Raw genomic sequence first — 19,492 nt, 5'->3', positions numbered from 1 at the left:
CACTGTGTCTCCTCCTCCTCCTCACACTAACCACTGTGTCACCTCCTCCTCACACTAACCACTGTGTCACCTCCTCCTCCTCACACTAACCACTGTGTCACCTCCTCCTCCTCACACTAACCACTGTGTCACCTCCTCCTCAAACTAACCACTGTGTCACCTCCTCCTCACACTAACCACTGTGTCACCTCCTCCTCACTCCTCACACTAACCACTGTGTCACCTCCTCCTCCTCCTCACACTAACCACTGTGTCACCTCCTCCTCCTCACACTAACCACTGTGTCACCTCCTCCTCCTCCTCACACTAACCACTGTGTCACCTCCTCCTCCTCACACTAACCACTGTGTCACCTCCTCCTCACACTAACCACTGTGTCACCTCCTCCTCCTCCTCACACTAACCACATGTGTCACCTCCTCCTCCTCCCTCACACTAACCACTGTGTCTCCTCCTCCTCCTCACACTAACCACTGTGTCTCCTCCTCCTCCTCACACTAACCACTGTGTCTCCTCCTCCTGTTGTTTCAGAGTCGTTTCTGAGGTTGGTCGGTGGGAACAGTCGGTGTCAGGGGAGGTGCAGGTGCAGAGGAGACGGGGCTGGACTGGTGTGAGTCCACTGTCCTTCGTCCCTCTGGGGTTTGGACACAGACTGTGTTTGGAGCTGGACTGTGGTTCTCCTCTGAGGCTGGAGGTGAAATCAGTTCCATCCAGAGAAACAGTTGAACTCTATCCTCCCCGCTGTGACGCCTCTTCACTGATCGACTGTTTTTCCTCTCGCACTGGTCGCTCTTCCAACAGTCTGGATCTGAGCTGTTCAGGTGAGTCTGAAACTCCTCAGTCATTAATAATCCTACTCAGAGTTAAAGGGCAGTAACCATGGAGACCAGGACTGGAAACACTCACACACATACTTTACTGAAGTAACAGTATCCAAGTACCTACTTTCATAAGTACTTTAGTACAAAATGGAATAAAGGAAAGATTCAGGAACAATGGAATAAAGGAAAGATTCAGGAACAATGGAATAAAGGAAAGATTCAGGAACAATGGAGTAAAGGAAAGATTCAGGAACAATGGAATAAAGGACAGATTCAGGAACAATGGAATAAAGGAAAGATTCAGGAACAATGGAGTAAAGGAAAGATTCAGGAACAATGGAGTAAAGGAAAGATTCAGGAACAATGGAGTAAAGGAAAGATTCAGGAACAATGGAGTAAAGGAAAGATTCAGGAACAATGGAATAAAGGAAAGATTCAGGAACAATGGAAAGATTCAGGAACAATGGAAAGATTCAGGAACAATGGGATTCATGTATTGTTTGTGAAAAATTGCAAAATACTTTATACTTTTTTAATTTCATAAAAAACGTAAAACTTTTAAAGTTAACCTTATTTTCCACCAAACTTTCCGATAACCGAGGAGGAGGAGACAGATTCTGTACGAAGTGAAAAACAGAAGCACTGAACGGTGCTGCTGCCGGATGCTATTTCTCCACCTGTGAGATCAATAAAGTCTCATCTTATCTTATTATTATGGGATTCATTTATGATCAGGCCTGATGTGATGAACCAGCTTCACTTTAGGGACTTTTTAATCCTCACTATATAAACAGTATTTCTACATTATCACTCAGTATAAAGTATAAAGTATAAAGTACTGCGTATGTGATAATCCCTCAGTGATGAGGCTCAGTGATGAGGCTCAGTGATGAGGCTCAGTGATGAGGCTCAGTGATGAGGCTCAGTGATGAGGCTCAGTGATGAGGCTCAGTGATGAGGCTCAGTGATGAGGCTCAGTGATGAGGCTCAGTGATGAGGCTCAGAGATGAGGCTCAGAGATGAGGCTCAGATGGTGAGCCTGGCGTTGCCGGTTAGAATCTCAGCAGCTGCACACTGCCATTGTGTCCATGAGCTCCACACTTCAGCCTGGTCTCAGTGTGAAGTGTGAGTGAAAGGAGAGACTTCCTGCAGAGCGGCTCACACTGTGACCTCATCTTCATACACAGACTCGGCGCGGCTGGTCGGGGGGCGGAGCCTGTGTTCAGGATCTGCTCAGATCCAGGATCAGTCCTTGGGCCAGTCCTGGGCCGGGGTCTGTGAGGGGGCCTTGGGCCGTCGCGGGGCAGAGGTGCTGTGCAGGGAGCTGGGCTGTGGGCCTCCTCTCCTCCAGGGGGCGCTCTCTCCTCTGGGGCAGACGTTCCACTGTGAGGGCCACGAGTCTAAGCTGATGGACTGTCCCCGGACCAGGACCGGCCCAGAGACCTGCCCCACTCTCAACCTCACCTGTGCAGGTAAAGGGGCGGGGCCAGGGGCGGGGCCTGTAGAGGGGCGGGGCTCACCTGTGTTTGTGTGCAGAGCGGCTGAGGCTGGAGGGAGGGGCCAGGGGCGGGGCCTGTAGAGGGGCGGGGCTCACCTGTGTTTGTGTGCAGAGCGGCTGAGGCTGGAGGGAGGGGCCAGTCGCTGTGAGGGGACGGTGGAGGCGGAGCTCGGAGGAGAGTGGAGACCAGTGGTGACCTATGACCGCGATGACCCCTGGGACCTGGAGGCGGCGGCCGCCGTGTGTCGAGGCCTGGACTGTGGATCACCTGTTTCTACAGAAATGAGAGACGGGTTTAAGTGGAGTAAAGTGTGGTGGGTCAAGACTGACTGTGTGAAGGAAAGATCTGTGAGAGACTGTCTCCGCTATAGTTCCTCAACTGATTCCAGCCGCCTCCTCGTGGTTTGTTCAGGTGGGTTTGAATCCAGAGTCTCTTCTTCTCTCAGTCTCTGCTCAGAGTCAGTTCACTGAATGTGGCGACGCCCCCTAGAGGAGGACACAGATAATCCTCTGCTCCCATTGGCCGAGGCGGGGAGTACTCACTTACTTTTACTCCAGTACTTTTATTTAACCTCTTACCCCCCGCTTTAACCCAGCACATGTTCACCAGCTCGGCTTTACCCAAATCTACAGCTTCAGGACTGGAGATCACAGCCTATAGGCCAGAGCAACGCCTCATTTGAAAGCTAAGAACTCACTGCTCTTTATCCTTTCGTTGTTGTCGAGTCGTGGAGTTCTTTTTCATCTGATTTTTGTCTCTGTTTTGTTTTCATGAAGCTTTAGATTTGGGTAAAGCCAAAGTGGAGGCGGGGCTTAAGTAGTGAATCACGCAGTACTTTTACTTGTACAGTAGTTATTGTGTATCTGATCTTCTTCTCTCTGACCAGTGTTTATGGATTATCCCTGACCTCTGACCTCCTCTGAGCGTCTCCCCTTTGTCTCCCTGACCTCTGACCTCTGACCTCTGACCTCCTCTGAGCGTCTCCCCCTTTGTCTCCCTGACCTCTGACCTCCTCTGAGCGTCTCCCCCTTTGTCTCCCTGACCTCTGACCTCTGACCTCCTCTGAGCGTCTCCCCCTCTGTCTCCCTGACCTCTGACCTCTGACCTCTGACCTCCTCTGAGCGTCTCCCCCTTTGTCTCCCTGACCTCTGACCTCCTCTGAGCGTCTCCCCTTTGTCTCCTCAGATCTGCTGAAGGTCCCGGAGGTGTCTGTGTCTGAGGGGGTGTGGGCTCCGCGGGCAGAGGCCGAGCTCTGGGGGCCGCGGGCACAGGAGGGTGAGTGGGCGTCGCCGGGAGAGGGCGGGGTCTGGGTGCAGATGGGGGCACATTTCCGGGTCAAATGCTCCGTGGAGCCGCAGTACCCGGGAGGCTCCTTCCAGCTGCTCTCTCCCACTCTCAACCTCACCCTGCCGGCCGTCAATCACTCCGCCCACTTCCTGTTTACTGACGTGAGCCCCGCCCACAAAGGGAACTACACCTGTGTTTACCTCCTGCAGATGTTCAACCACGGCTTCACCTCCAACAGCTCCATCTACATCCACCCAGGAGGTAAGGGGTCCGGGGTCACGTTACACGCTATGAGCAGATATACTGTATATAAACTCCACTCTGTCCAGTCATTATGGGGGAAGAGCTCCCCCTGGTGGCCGTGTATCATTAGCCTGGCCAGTCATGTGTGAAACATAAAGATAAAGAAGTGTTTCTGTCGGGCCAGGCGAGTGTATCAGGGCCTTTACTTCTCACACTTGCCGTCCCCTGATCACGGGGTTAGGGTTAGGGTTAGTAACTGTGCATATCCAAGTCTAAAAGTGTTTTGACCTGAGACTTTACAGCCTATATGCCAGTAGGGATGTCACGGTAACCGGTGTAGCTGTAAACCCCGGTAAAAATTTTGACGGTGAAAATGACCGTCTTGTTTTGTGTTTTTATTATTATCTCGGTGAATAACCGCACCCGCGGTGTAGGCACGGTGAGCCTCACCAGCCACCGTCTCATCTGCTGCAGTTTCCGCGGCTATTGTCAAATATAAAGCTACAGGCATCACAAAACTTAGATCAGTTTGGTGCTCAGTCTCCTGCACAGTTGCGCGCTGTGTCGGCGTAGCTTTGTTGTGCTGATGCATTAGCCGCTCCCGCTACGAAGTAAAAGCAGTAAAAGTTCACTCGTCGTAATATAAAGCCGTATAACTTTCACCTCATGCGGTTCATCGCCCTCAGTGGTGCGTCTGTTAGAGCGGGGTTAGTTTAATATAATAGATCCATGGGTTAGCGAGTAGACGAGCTACAGTCAGCCGGCGGATGCTCAGGTGAAGTGAGGGAGCGAGAGGGCGAGCGAGAGGGCGAGCGAGAGGGCGAGCGAGAGGGCGAGCGAGAGGGCGAGCGAGAGGGCGAGCGAGAGGGCGAGCGTGGGGCAGCGGGGCTCACTCAGCCTGGAGCTGGAGGCTCCTACGGCTGAAGCCACGGGGAAATGGCATAATTGTATGTTATAGCAAGTAAGTTAGCGTTTTAGCTGAAATACTGATGTGGGACTTTGGGTTGAAGGAGAATGTAACGAGTCGCCTCATAGTGCGGCTGCAGCGCCACCGCCAGTACATAAACATGTCCGGATACCTCCGCACGATGGCACAATGCGTTACGGGGCTCCCGGTGGCAGATTGCAATAGATTCACTCTCGCCGCAGTATTATGAATGTAATAATGAGGCATTTTCCCAAATCTGCAAAGCGAAAGCTCACTGGAAGGACAACAACAATGTTCCTGATATAGACGGTTTATCTTCGTTTCTGGCGCTGTAAATAGTACATGTAATACCCTCGAAACGATCAACAACACATCGTTATAGTTCCTTTACTTTGATGTGAAAAGGCTTTGTCTGTATTTTTTTATGTAACAAGCACTGTTAAACTTTTTTGAAACTATTTCAGTTTGTGTAGGACTATCAATGCTTTCTGAACATATTAACACACATTTTAAAAAAATACCGCGATAAAACCGAAAACCGTGATAATTTTGGTCACAATAACCGTGAGGTAAAATGTTCATACCGTGACAGCCCTATATGCCAGTGTGATCCTCATTTGAAAGCCAAGACCTTCTAGTTTCTAAAACGATGTGTAAGATCAGTGTGAGTGAAACAACTTCCATCACATCTGCCGTTCCTCAGCCTGAGCCTCAGACGTCTGTGACAGCAGCAGCAGAACCTGAACCATCTGCTCTCAGAGGAACCAAAGCACCTCATGGGCTGCAGACGTTTGCTTTAATAACAACTTAAAGCGACAGAATCAAAGCTGAAGCTGCAGTGACTTTAAAGAGACACGTCTGTGAATGATCTGAAGCCACAGGTCACTTCCATGGCTTCCTTTTCACAGAAACAAATCAAACAATCTGTACATGAAGTGCTCAGACCAGCTCTGCTCATTCATGTCAATGGAGTAAAGTGTGGAGGGTCGACACTGACTGTGTGAAGGAGAAGAAGAGCTCTGCTGTGAGAGACTGTCTCTACTATAGTTACTCTACCGCCTCCTCGTGGTTTGTTCAGGTGGGTTTGAATCCAGAGTCTCTTCTTCTCACAGTCTCTGCTCAGAGTCAGTTCACTGAATGTGGCGACGCCCCCTAGAGATCACAGCCTATAGGCCAGAGAAACGCCTCATTTGAAAGCTAAGAACTAACTGCTCTTTATCCTTTCGTTGTTGCCGAGTCGTCGTCACTTTTTTAAAAGTTCTTTTTCATCTGATTTTTGTCTCTTTTGACACTGTTTTCATGAAGCTTTAGATTTGGGTAAAGCCAAAGTGGAGGCGGGGCTTAAGTAGTGAATCACGCAGTACTTTTACTTGTACAGTAGTTATTGTGTATCTGATATTCTCTCTGACCAGTGTTTATGGATTATCCCTGACCTCTGACCTCCTCTGAGCGTCTCCCCCTTTGTCTCCCTGACCTCTGACCTCTGACCTCCTCTGAGCGTCTCCCCCTTTGTCTCCCTGACCTCTGACCTCTGACCTCCTCTGAGCGTCTCCCCCTTTGTCTCCCTGACCTCTGACCTCCTCTGAGCGTCTCCCCCAGTGGGGGGGTCCGCCCCCTTCACTCTGAAATGAGTACGTGCTAGTGGCAGGCCGTGGTATTGCAGCCAGCAGCCCCAAAAAGCCCTTTTTGTCATAGACACTCATGTAAAAGGAGCAGCCTGTAAAATGGTCCACAGGCATCTGGAGTTTCAGACTGAGGCAAATATATTTCTTTAAAATTACTATTTTTAGGACATGGACTTTTTTTCTTCGTAAAAAAATTGTAAAGCATCAAAAATACATTTTTAAAAGTTTTCTAATGACGTGACGTCACCAGGGCCGTAGACGTGCGCGAGCGTGTGCGTGTGCGTGTGCGTGTGCGTGTGCGTGTGCGTGTGTGTGTGTGTGTGTGTGTGTGTGTGCGTGACGACTCATGAACGAGCGGATTCTCCCTCGTGTGATTTAGCGGCTGAAGTCTGAGCAAAACAAATGAACTGGACTAAAACCAAGGATAAACGACAACTAACAAACATCTCAAGTAAGTTTACGTTTCTCTAAGTCTTTAGCCAAAAACTAAATACGAAATGTATGATGAATATAGCCTGTGTTTATAGCATTGGATTATGGTTAATAAGAAACAACTAGTCTACATGTTATTAAACTCATTTCTGAAAATTAAATAATGGCACTAATAACCTGTAACTGTTTTATTAATTAAAAAAATATTACCAGCATTTAATGTACTTATGTACTTACACCATTATTTGTGTAAGTAGAATGAAACACAAAAAAATGCATGATTTCCGCATCTGTCCTGGATCCAGTCCAGTCCAGTCCAGTCCAGTCCAGTCCAGTCCAGTCCAGTCCAGTCCAGTACAGTACAGATAAATGCTATATAAAAAACAATATCTCACATTTTAGCAATGAAAATGTAATATAAAACACTTTTGCAGAGCTCATTCTTTGTATTTCAGCCAAACAATTCTAGTTGTGATGTTATACTAGCAAATACAGTGAAGTAACAACTCGATTTTTATCAATTCTATCACAATATCAAGACTTCCAGCACCTACGAAACTTCCCAGAAAAGTGACCGAGCGGAAGTTCATGAGCGCGGTTACGTACGTCTGAAGGTCCGCTAAGCGCCCGGATGTTCCAAGAGCGGCTAAACGAGCTTTTTAAGCCCCACACTGACAAACTAACCCCCAAAGTCATCGTAGCAGAGCAGCTTATTCGCCTGAAATGGCCTTAAAAAAACATTTTGTGTTTAAAGAACGATATTAAGAGATTTGACTTTTTGCGTAATGGCGTCCGCTCGGCTCTGAGGCTTCGTCGGCAGCCGTGCGCGCTCACGCTGCTTTCACCCACTTGGGCCGTAGGGAGCAGAGATACAGATGACGCGTCATACGGGTACTTTGGGCCGCAATGGCGGACGAAACTGGAGTCATGCGCCACTGAGCACCTCTATGTAAAGAGATAGGAGCTGGGACAGCAGGCCTTATCCAGTTTATAATAGATCCATGGTCTCCCCCTTTGTCTCCCTGACCTCTGACCTCTGACCTCCTCTGAGCGTCTCCCCCTCTGTCTCCTCAGATCTGCTGAAGGTCCCGGAGGTGTCTGTGTCTGAGGGGGTGTGGGCTCCGCGGGCAGAGGGCGACCTCTGGGGGGCGCGGGCACAGGAGGGTGAGTGGGCGTCGCCGGGAGAGGGCGGGGTCTGGGTGCAGATGGGGGCACATTTCCGGGTCAAATGCTCCGTGGAGCCGCAGTACCCGGGAGGCTCCTTCCAGCTGCTCTCTCCCACTCTCAACCTCACCCTGCCGGCCGTCAATCACTCCGCCCACTTCCTGTTTACTGACGTGAGCCCCGCCCACAAAGGGAACTACACCTGTGTTTACCTCCTGCAGGTGTTAGACCACAACATCAGCTCCAACAGCTCCCTCTACATCCACCCAGGAGGTAAGGGGTCCGGGGCGCCGCCTGGGACACAATAGGGGTTATGTGCTAACCACTTCCGCATTCCGATAAGTGAGTAAATCACATCCGGTTACCGTGTTATTTAATAGGAGCAAGAACTTTTTAGCAGCTGAAAACACTGTCACTTGTTTTACACATTGGAAAACGGGTCAAAACAGCTCCACTACGTAGAGCTACACATTCTTAGCTGCTCAAACGAGAGATTCCAGGAGTAAAAGTCGCGTATTTATTGAATGCTAACGCTTGTGGAGCCGTAGCTATCATTAAGCTAGCTTTAGCCGCCTCACCCGACGCACTTTATTTAAATTCATGTACTGCCCACGGACGTGTATTTGCATCGTCTGTGATCACAAACAATACACAAGAGCCAGTTTTAATAAAGTATATCCAACAGAAGACTTGGAACTGACGCGTTATTGATGTAACCGGACTTTTACCATGCTGTGGCTGTTCTTCTGTAGATGCATTAAGCCTGTTCTGAAGCCTTTTCACACACACACGCACACGCACACACACACACACACACACACACACACACACACACACACACACACACGCACACACACACGCACCTCTGGATACGATTTCCACATGTTGTATGTATATTTCACTGAAGGCTAAGCTGAATTTATGAAACAAAGCTGGTTTAATCGATGCAGCCTCCGCGGTGGAGCTGCCTGTGCGTCAGGAGCATCTCTCCCCATAAACTGACTACGAAAGGCTCGGGCACACGCCTCTAACCAGAGAGAAAAGATACGCATATGGGTCAGCAATGGGTGTACTGTGTCAGGCCATGGTCATGTGCAGATCTTTTCACTGTGAAATCTTCCACAAAGGTTTTACTTTAGGATCGTGAAGAGGAGGCGAGCAGCGCCTTTACCAAACACTTTTGGTTTCGTATTGATCGGTCAAATATTTGCGGAGGTCTTCAAAATTTCGGATTGCAACTGAGCAGCATCCGTGTAATGGAGTTTATTTACGTGCGCCTTTACCAGTTCAGGGGAAACACGCGATGTCTGGCACTTTATAGATCATGGCACAAAGTTAAGACGCAGAAGATTTCTTACCGGGCGGTCTCCATGAGCTCGGAGCTCTTTTACGCACCACGACATGTGAAGCTTCACGTAGCAAGTCCCGAAGAGCAGCTCCAACCAGGTAAAAGACACCAGCCTCCGACTGTCCACACAGGCGTGTTCAAGTCCAGAGCACCTGCTCCTCCCACAGGCGTGTTCAAGTCCAGAGCACCTGCTCCTCCCACAGGCGTGTTCAAGTCCAGAGCACCTGCTCCTCCCACAGGCGTGTTCAAGTCCAGAGCACCTGCTCCTCCCACAGGCGTGTTCAAGTCCAGAGCACCTGCTCCTCCCACAGGCGTGTTCAAGTCCAGAGCACCTGCTCCTCCCACAGGCGTGTTCAAGTCCAGAGCACCTGCTCCTCCCACAGGCGTGTTCAAGTCCAGAGCACCTGCTCCTCCCACAGGCGTGTTCAAGTCCAGAGCACCTGCTCCTCCCACAGGCGTGTTCAAGTCCAGAGCACCTGCTCCTCCCACAGGCGTGTTCAAGTCCAGAGCACCTGCTCCTCCCACAGGCGTGTTCAAGTCCAGAGCACCTGCTCCTCCCACAGGCGTGTTCAAGTCCAGAGCACCTGCTCCTCCCACAGGCGTGTTCAAGTCCAGAGCACCTGCTCCTCCCACAGGCGTGTTCAAGTCCAGAGCACCTGCTCCTCCCACAGGTGTGTTAAAGTCCAGAGCACCTGCTCCTCCCACAGGTGTGTTAAAGTCCAGAGCACCTGCTCCTCCCACAGGCGTGTTCAAGTCCAGAGCACCTGCTCCTCCCACAGGCGTGTTCAAGTCCAGAGCACCTGCTCCTCCCACAGGCGTGTTCAAGTCCAGAGCACCTGCTCCTCCCACAGGTGTGTTAAAGTCCAGAGCACCTGCTCCTCCCACAGGCGTGTTCAAGTCCAGAGCACCTGCTCCTCCCACAGGCGTGTTCAAGTCCAGAGCACCTGCTCCTCCCACAGGTGTGTTAAAGTCCAGAGCACCTGCTCCTCCCACAGGTGTGTTAAAGTCCAGAGCACCTGCTCCTCCCACAGGCGTGTTCAAGTCCAGAGCACCTGCTCCTCCCACAGGCGTGTTCAAGTCCAGAGCACCTGCTCCTCCCACAGGCGTGTTCAAGTCCAGAGCACCTGCTCCTCCCACAGGCGTGTTCAAGTCCAGAGCACCTGCTCCTCCCACAGGCGTGTTCAAGTCCAGAGCACCTGCTCCTCCCACAGGCGTGTTCAAGTCCAGAGCACCTGCTCCTCCCACAGGCGTGTTCAAGTCCAGAGCACCTGCTCCTCTCACAGGCGTGTTCAAGTCCAGAGCACCTGCTCCTCCCACAGGCGTGTTCAAGTCCAGAGCACCTGCTCCTCCCACAGGCGTGTTCAAGTCCAGAGCACCTGCTCCTCTCACAGGCGTGTTCAAGTCCAGAGCACCTGCTCCTCCCACAGGCGTGTTCAAGTCCAGAGCACCTGCTCCTCCCACAGGCGTGTTCAAGTCCAGAGCACCTGCTCCTCTCACAGGCGTGTTCAAGTCCAGAGCACCTGCTCCTCCCACAGGCGTGTTCAAGTCCAGAGCACCTGCTCCTCCCGGTGCAGCTCGGTCTTTATGAGACAGACGTGAGCTTTTGTCCTCAACTCGGACCTGCACCGACCGCACACTTCCAGATGCGCGTCTGTACTGTATTATCTTTGTTCAACATTTAGCACATTATGTAATAATTTAAATGCATTCATAACTATCATAAAAATATGAAGATTATTTTAACATTCAGAAACTTCAAGTTTTTTCTTTCAAATTGTAGAAACTTAAAAAGTTTCAATGTCACGTCTGCAAAATTAAAGCATATGCTGCACATGACGCACACACAGCTGGAAGAATATATTATGCAATCTTGTTGAACAGTTCAGCAGAGAGCGTTTATAACAAAATACAGGCTTTGTTTTCCTCTTGTTTGGAAACAGGCATTACGCACAGGCTATAGTAAATTAAACTAGCCTCGGCCCTACATGAAAAATGATTTCGGAAATGATATAATTGCCTAAATGTAACGTTGTCAGTCGCACCCCAACGGACTTGTCCTAAAGTCATCAAGTCTCGACTCTGATCACTTTCATCAGAGGCAGGCGGTAGTTTGGCTTTTGCAGCTCACATCTGCAGCTGGCCCTGACTGATGCAGATGTGGAGCGGCTGCAGCCGCGCGTCCTGACGCACAGGCAGCTCCACCGCGGAGGCTGCATCGATTAAACCAGCTTTGTTTCATAAATTCAGCTTAGCCTTCAGTAAAATATACATACAACATGTGGAAATCGTATCCAGAGGTGCGTGTGTGCGTGTGCGTGTGCGTGTGTGTGTGAAAAGGCTTCAGAACAGGCTTAATGCATCTACAGAAGAACAGCCACAGCATCGTAAAAGTCCGGTTACATCAATAACGCGTCAGTTCCAAGTCTTCTGTTGAATATACTTTATTAAAACTGGCTCTTGTGTATTGTTTGTGATCACAGATGATGCAAATACACGTCCGTGGGCAGTACATGAATTTAAATAAAGTGCGTCGGGTGAGGCGGCTAAAGCTAGCTTAATGATAGCTACGGCTCCACAAGCGTTAGCATTCAATGAATACGCGACTTTTACTCCTGGAATCTCTCGTTTGAGCAGCTAAGAATGTGTAGCTCTACGTAGTGGAGATGTTTTGACCCGTTTTCCAATGTGTAAAACAAGTGACAGTGTTTTCAGCTGCTAAAAAGTTCTTGCTCCTATTAAATAACACGGTAACTGGAAGTGATTTACTCACTTATCGGAATGCGGAAGTGGTTAGCGCATAACCCCTATTCAGACCAGAATCACACAGGAGTTCTTTAGTTCTCCCGGTTTGTCCCGGTTGGTCCCGGTTTGTCCCGGTTCCTCCCGGTTCCTCCCGGTTCCTCCCGGTTCCTCCCGGTTCCTCCCGGTTCCTCCCGCTTCAGTGACGTGTGTCCCGTGTGTCCCGTGTGTTCCAGTGTCCGACCTCCAGACCTTGGTCCGAGTTCTGGTCCTCCTCCTGCTGATGCCGCTGAACTTCATCCCGTACTTCTTCTACCTCCGGGTACGAGCTCACGTCCTCGCTCCTGACCCTCGTTACCGTGGTTACACACTAAAACCGAGGCCTAACTCTCCTGTGCGCTGTGGTTTCAGGCCACCAGGGGGCGCGAGAGGAACCAGAGAGCCAGGAGACGCAGAGCCCGCCCTGATGAAGAAGAAGAAGGAGAAGAAGAAGAAGAAGAAGAAGAAGAACGCACCGACCAGATGTGACGGACAAACCTCTCACAGCAGATCAATAATCATTAGACTTTTACTGTTTCAGAGCAGGGTCAAAGGTCAATCTGCAAATATTTAACAAAGGATCATTAAAGAGCCGGTATCATTAAAGAGCCGGTATCGAAAACCAAGTATCATTAAAGAGCCGGTATCGTAAACCAAGTATCGTTAAAGAGCCGGTATCGTTAAAGAGCCGGTATCATAAACCAAGTATCGTTAAAGAGCCGGTATCGTAAACCAAGTATCGTTAAAGAGCCGGTATCGTTAAAGAGCCGGTATCATAAACCAAGTATCATTAAAGAGCCGGTATCGTAAACCAAGTATCGTTAAAGAGCCGGTATCATAAACCAAGTATCATTAAAGAGCCGGTATCGTAAACCAAGTATCGTTAAAGAGCCGGTATCATAAACCAAGTATCATTAAAGAGCCGGTATCGTAAACCAAGTATCGTTAAAGAGCCGGTATCATAAACCAAGTATCGTTAAAGAGCCGGTATCATAAACCAAGTATCGTTAAAGAGCCGGTATCGTTAAAGAGCCGGTATCGTTAAAGAGCCGGTATCGTTAAAGAGCCGGTATCATAAACCAAGTATCATTAAAGAGCCGGTATCATAAACCAAGTATCATTAAAGAGCCGGTATCATAAACCAAGTATCATTAAAGAGCCGGTATCATAAACCAAGTATCGTTAAAGAGCCGGTATCGTAAACCAAGTATCATTAAAGAGCCGGTATCATAAACCAAGTATCGTTAAAGAGCCGGTATCATAAACCAAGTATCTTTAAAGAGCCGGTATCATAAACCAAGTATCATTAAAGAGCCGGTATCGTAAACCAAGTATCGTTAAAGAGCCGGTATCATAAACCAAGTATCATTAAAGAGCCGGTATCATAAACCAAGTATCGTTAAAGAGCCGGTATCGTTAAAGAGCCGGTATCATAAACCAAGTATCATTAAAGAGCCGGTATCATAAACCAAGTATCGTTAAAGAGCCGGTATCATAAACCAAGTATCATTAAAGAGCCGGTATCATAAACCAAGTATCATTAAAGAGCCGGTATCATAAACCAAGTATCGTTAAAGAGCCGGTATCATAAACCAAGTATCATTAAAGAGCCGGTATCATAAACCAAGTATCATTAAAGAGCCGGTATCATAAACCAAGTATCGTTAAAGAGCCGGTATCATAAACCAAGTATCATTAAAGAGCCGGTATCATAAACCAAGTATCGTTAAAGAGCCGGTATCATAAACCAAGTATCGTTAAAGAGCCGGTATCATAAACCAAGTATCGTTAAAGAGCCGGTATCATAAACCAAGTATCGTTAAAGAGCCGGTATCATAAACCAAGTATCATTAAAGAGCCGGTATCATAAACCAAGTATCATTAAAGAGCCGGTATCATAAACCAAGTATCGTTAAAGAGCCGGTATCATAAACCAAATAATGTAAAAACAGTTTATTCAAGGGGAGGGGAGTGGGAGGGGCTTAGGGTGAGTTTATTTGGAGAATCAGGAAGTGAAACAACTGGATATTTTGTTTTTGTGTTTTTAGATCTAAAGTGTTTTCTAAGCCTGTGATAAAGACGTGTTTATTATTATTATTATTATGATGTTGAATTGTCGAAGGTTCTTGAGTTGTCGTCTGGACTCTGCAGTTGAAGCCTCTCAGGTCGGCCACAGTAAAGTGGTGTAAGTAAAGTTACACTAAAGTTCAGAGTAACTTTCACGGCTGATGCAGAAACAGACGACGGATAAATATTGTAAATAACTTTAGACGTTTTATTCACTTTTAGGATCGTTTGTTTTCAGCCACTGCATCAGGTCAGATCAGGGGGGCCCAGACTGTTAAAGGGACTACACGGAGTTTAAACATGTTCAGATGAAGTATGTTCCTCCCCTACATGTTCAGATGAAGTATGTTCCTCCTCTACATGTTCAGATGAAGTATGTTCCTCCCCTACATGTTCAGATGAAGTATGTTCCTCCCCTACATGTTCAGATGAAGTATGTTCCTCCTCTACATGTTCAGATGAAGTATGTTCCTCCCCTACATGTTCAGATGAAGTATGTTCCTCCCCTACATGTTCAGATGAAGTATGTTCCTCCCCTACATGTTCAGATGAAGTATGTTCCTTCCCTACATGTTCAGATGAAGTATGTTCCTCCCCTACATGTTCAGATGAAGTATGTTCCTCCCCCACATGTTCAGATGAAGTATGTTCCTCCCCTACATGTTCAGATGAAGTATGTTCCTCCCCTACATGTTCAGATGAAGTATGTTCCTCCCCTACATGTTCAGATGAAGTATGTTCCTCCCCTACATGTTCAGATGAAGTATGTTCCTTCCCTACATGTTCAGATGAAGTATGTTCCTCCTCTACATGTTCAGATGAAGTATGTTCCTTCCCTACATGTTCAGATGAAGTATGTTCCTCCTCTACATGTTCAGATGAAGTATGTTCCTCCCCTACATGTTCAGATGAAGTATGTTCCTCCCCTACATGTTCAGATGAAGTATGTTCCTCCCCTACATGTTCAGATGAAGTATGTTCCTCCCCTACATGTTCAGATGAAGTATGTTCCTCCCCTACATGTTCAGATGAAGTATGTTCCTCCCCTACATGTTCAGATGAAGTATGTTCCTCCCCTACATGTTCAGATGAAGTATGTTCCTCCTCTACATGTTCAGGTGAAGTATGTTCCTCCCCTACATGTTCAGATGAAGTATGTTCCTCCCCTACATGTTCAGATGAAGTATGTTCCTCCCCTACATGTTCAGATGAAGTATGTTCCTCCCCTACATGTTCAGATGAAGTATGTTCCTCCCCTACATGTTCAGATGAAGTATGTTCCTCCTCTACATGTTCAGATGAAGTATGTTCCTCCTCTACATGTTCAGATGAAGTATGTTCCTCCCCTACATGTTCAGATGAAGTATGTTCCTCCCCTACATGTTCAGATGAAGTATGTTCCTCCCCTACATGTTCAGATGAAGTATGTTCCTCCCCTACATGTTCAGGTGAAGTATGTTCCTCCCCTACATGTTCAGATGAAGTATGTTCCTCCCCTACATGTTCAGGTGAAGTATGTTCCTCCCCTACATGTTCAGATGAAGTATGTTCCTCCTCTACATGTTCAGATGAAGTATGTTCTTCCCCTACATGTTCAGATGAAGTATGTTCCTCCCCTACATGTTCAGATGAAGTATGTTCCTCCCCTTAACATAGAAGCTGCAGTTACACATGAGACCTGAGGGGGCAGTAGTGAGCATCAAAAGGACCAACACTCATCCAGTCCCTTTAACTCTGGCAAAGGTTTGATGTTCAGGCTCTGTGATGAACAACAGTGTTTCCTTAACTTTAATGAAAGGAGTGAAACAGCGCCCCCAGTCTGACGCTGGTGGCCAAACAGTGAACTGCACCCACATTGACCATTGAGAATGAATGGGAGAGAGTTGGTCTTAAGCAGATGAGGCTCAAAAGGAGGTCACTCTCTGGACAATGGGATTGTTCTGGCCACATTTGTCCCGCGGGCCACACTTTGGGAACCCCTGGTCTCGACTCAGATGCAGTGGTCATGATGTGAATGGAGTTTTACGGCTTTAAGAGTTTGACTTTTGTGTGTTCCTGATGTTGAAGTGTTTTCTGCTGTGAAACGTTTGGTTTGGGACAGATTGAAACGTGCATTAGGGGAGAGAGAGCGGGGCTGGTCGTCACACTCGTTTAGACTCCAGTCGAATTCTCATCCACAAAACGTCCCACAAGAGTCGCACAGACGGAACAGGAAGTCTCTTCCTTTGAGACGGCGAAAAAACTAAACTTTCTCTGATTATTCAGAAACTGCTTTAACAAACGCTCAGTTATGGAAATAGTTTCTACTAAATAAAGATACAAAGACATGGAGACAAAGAGCAAAGAGGTTCAACAGCCCATAAACACATGAAGAACGGAGAACATGGTGCTTCATGTTAGCATCGTGCTAATGCTAACGCTAGCTCGTTTTTTCACTTCTGACTTAATCTGTATGTGATAAATAAGTTTATATCTCGCCAGAACATGGAAAACATGAGTGAAAAACTGTGTTTCCCAAAAGATTGGCCACGCCCCCTTCCATGACGCCATAGATACAGACGCATCTCGTCATAGAAGGGGGCGTGGCCTCGCCGAGGGGGAAAAGAGAATCTTTGGAGAAACACAATTTTTCACTCCTTTTAGCCATTTTCTGGTGGAATATGAACTTATTCATCACATAAATAAAGTCGAGTGTAAATCAGGCCCATGTGGATATTTCCTCACAGCAGCAGCATTAGCCCGATGCTAACATGTAGCATCAAGTTAGCATTCTCCGTTATTCATGTATTTATGGGCTGTTGAACCACTTTGCTCCTCCCCATGTCTTTGTATCTTTATTTAGTATAAACTATATTCATATTTCAGCGTTTGTTAAAGTAGTTTTTGAATAATTAGAGAAAATTTTCATCTTTTCAAAATTGTTTCCCCCTTAACTGTTTTCAAACATGACCATATATGGGCGATTCCAGAGATGCGTCTGTATCTATGTCGTCTGTATCCATATATGGGCATGACAAGAGTCTGTACTGAGTTCATCAAGTACAAGAGTACTTTACAAGTACTTTACAAGTACTTTACAAGTACTTTATAAGATCATGAGTCATTTTAACTTCTAATTGAGGAACATCCTTTAAAATAAAAATATTCCCACAGAATAAACTTCAGTAAAAGACTTTGATGTGACATGAAAATGAATCAAAGTTCAATCATTGAAACTGTTGATCCAGGTCTTAAAATGATCCATTATTGAAATGATCATTTACAGTTAGTTTTTTCAGGCGTTTCCTTGACGACCAGCCCCGTCTGAGCTGATCAAAAACAGCAGAAATGAGAGATTTTGTAAATAACGTTTGATGAAGCTTTGAAACGTGTCACTTTTATATTTGATTTGATTGTTTTTATCTTTCACTCATGTTTTATTTCCTGCTGTAAACGCTTTGATCCATCCGTGGTTTGGCTGATTCTGCTTCTTTTATCGTTTTACTTTTATGAGTCGATTCATGTATTAGACAAAAAAAACAATAAAACTGAACAAAACCTCTTCATCCCAGAGTGAAGCGTCGTCTCTTCCTCTTCATCCCAGAGTGAAGCGTCGTCTCTTCCTCTTCATCCCAGAGTGAAGCGTCGTCTCTTCCTCTTCATCCCAGAGTGACGCGTCGTCTCTTCCTCTTCATCCCGCCTCCACCTCCTCCTCCTTCTTCCAATAGGTGTCCCTCAAACTCCTCCACTGAAAATATATGTTTCATGTTTTAAAGGGGGGGTGTTATTCAAGCTTTCCATCATGTTATTCTGTCACTCCCTCATTAAAAACATGGCTGAAGTGTTGCCTTGGCACATTCACGTATTTCTGAGTAATCTGTAAAAACTCTGATGGCGGCCATTTTGAGTAATCTGTATAAACTCTGACGGCGGCCATTTTGAGTAATCTGTATAAACTCTGACGGCGGCCATTTTGAGTAATCTGTAAAAACTCTGTTGGCGGCCATTTTAGGGATAGGTTTGCCTGAGTCCTCCTAGGAACGCCCCCACCTCCTGGAGACGCCTCCGAGCTTTGTAACCAACCAATGCTCCTCAGCAGAACCCCCTCCCCACTGATGCCACAGACAGCGTGTGGAGGGGGCGTGTCTAAAGGCTCAGAGGTTCTTAAAGAGACAGAGGCCTATTTTGTGTCATTTTTTTTGTCGTTTTTTTGTCATTTTTTGTCACATTTTTTTGTCTTTTTTGTCATTTTTTGTCATTTTTTTGTCATTTTTTGTCACATTTTTTTGTCATATTTTTGTCATATTTTTGTATTTTTTTGTCATTTTTTGGTCATTTTTTTGTCTTTTTTGTCACATTTTTTGTCATTTTTTTTGTCATTTTTTTGTCATATTTTTTGTCATTTTTTGGTCATTTTTTGTCATTTTTTGTCACATTTTTTGTCATTTTTTTCATTTTTTGTCATTTTTTTCATTTTTTGTCATTTTTTTGTCATTTTTTTGTCATTTTTTTTGTCACATTTTTGTTATTTTTTTTGTCACATTTTTGTCATTCACTACAGCCATTTTGAGAGAGACATTTTATACAAGGCAGTTATTCTAATTTACTGCATTTACAGACCAGCAGAAGGTTTGTCATCATTGTAGTGTGATATAGACTGGTGCTGTGGGACTGACAAAAGCGAGTCCAGTCCCGACCCCCCCACAGCAGTGTTGTAGTGTGACCTCTACACGTGTGGAAAGATGGCCGACTCCTTCCTGGTGAACACTTTTCTTCCGGTGGCACAAGCTGTAAAACATGTCAGAATAATGTTAGAACCGGAGCTGCCTTTGCTTCACTCAGATCAACCCCTTAACTCCCACCTGAACTGAGCACATTTTCTCCAGCTTTACCCCAATCCAAAAGCTTCTGGGAAAAAGGTGTGAAAATAGCAACAAAACTGAGACGAAAACAAGGATGAAAATGTGAGAAAAGTGAGAAAACATTGACGAAAAAGTGACAAAAAATGTACAAAAAATGACAAAAATTTGACAAAAAAATGCGAATAATTTGACGAAAAAGTGACAAATAATTTACAAAAATGGACAAAAAAGTGAGAAAAATTTGAAGAAAAAATGGACAAAAAAGTAATAGGAATTTGACAAAAAAATGCAAATAATCGGACGAAAAAGTGACAAAAAACTCACAACAAAAATGAGACGACTGCCCAACAAATTAAGTGCTGAAAAAAAATGTGACGTGAGGAAAAAGATCCATTTAGTTTTGTAGGTCTTTCAGATGAGGCGTTACACTGGAGGAAATGCTCTCGGTTCAGGCGGGAG

The 19,492-nt window shown here is 46.5% G+C and overlaps 1 protein-coding gene across 1 annotated transcript; it reads left to right on the top strand.

The window, feature by feature from the left end:
• Positions 1-1,909: 1,909 nt before the first annotated feature.
• Positions 1,910-12,553, top strand: LOC306981587 (uncharacterized protein; the record flags this gene model as incomplete). Its single annotated transcript, XM_079581195.1, has 8 exons — positions 1,910-1,946; positions 2,009-2,293; positions 2,432-2,731; positions 3,506-3,768; positions 3,817-3,868; positions 7,967-8,272; positions 12,323-12,448; positions 12,498-12,553. 8 exons carry the CDS (start codon positions 1,910-1,912, stop codon positions 12,551-12,553), a joined length of 1,425 nt encoding a protein of 474 aa, XP_079437321.1.
• Between the last annotated feature and the right edge of the window lie 6,939 nt (positions 12,554-19,492).

The sequence above is a fragment of the Gobius niger genome (genome assembly GCF_951799975.1).
Source record: "Gobius niger genome assembly, chromosome: 22".
NCBI lineage: Eukaryota > Metazoa > Chordata > Actinopteri > Gobiiformes > Gobiidae > Gobius > Gobius niger.
Note: the sequence above shows the minus strand (reverse complement) of the source record. Positions and strands in the feature narration are given on the sequence as shown.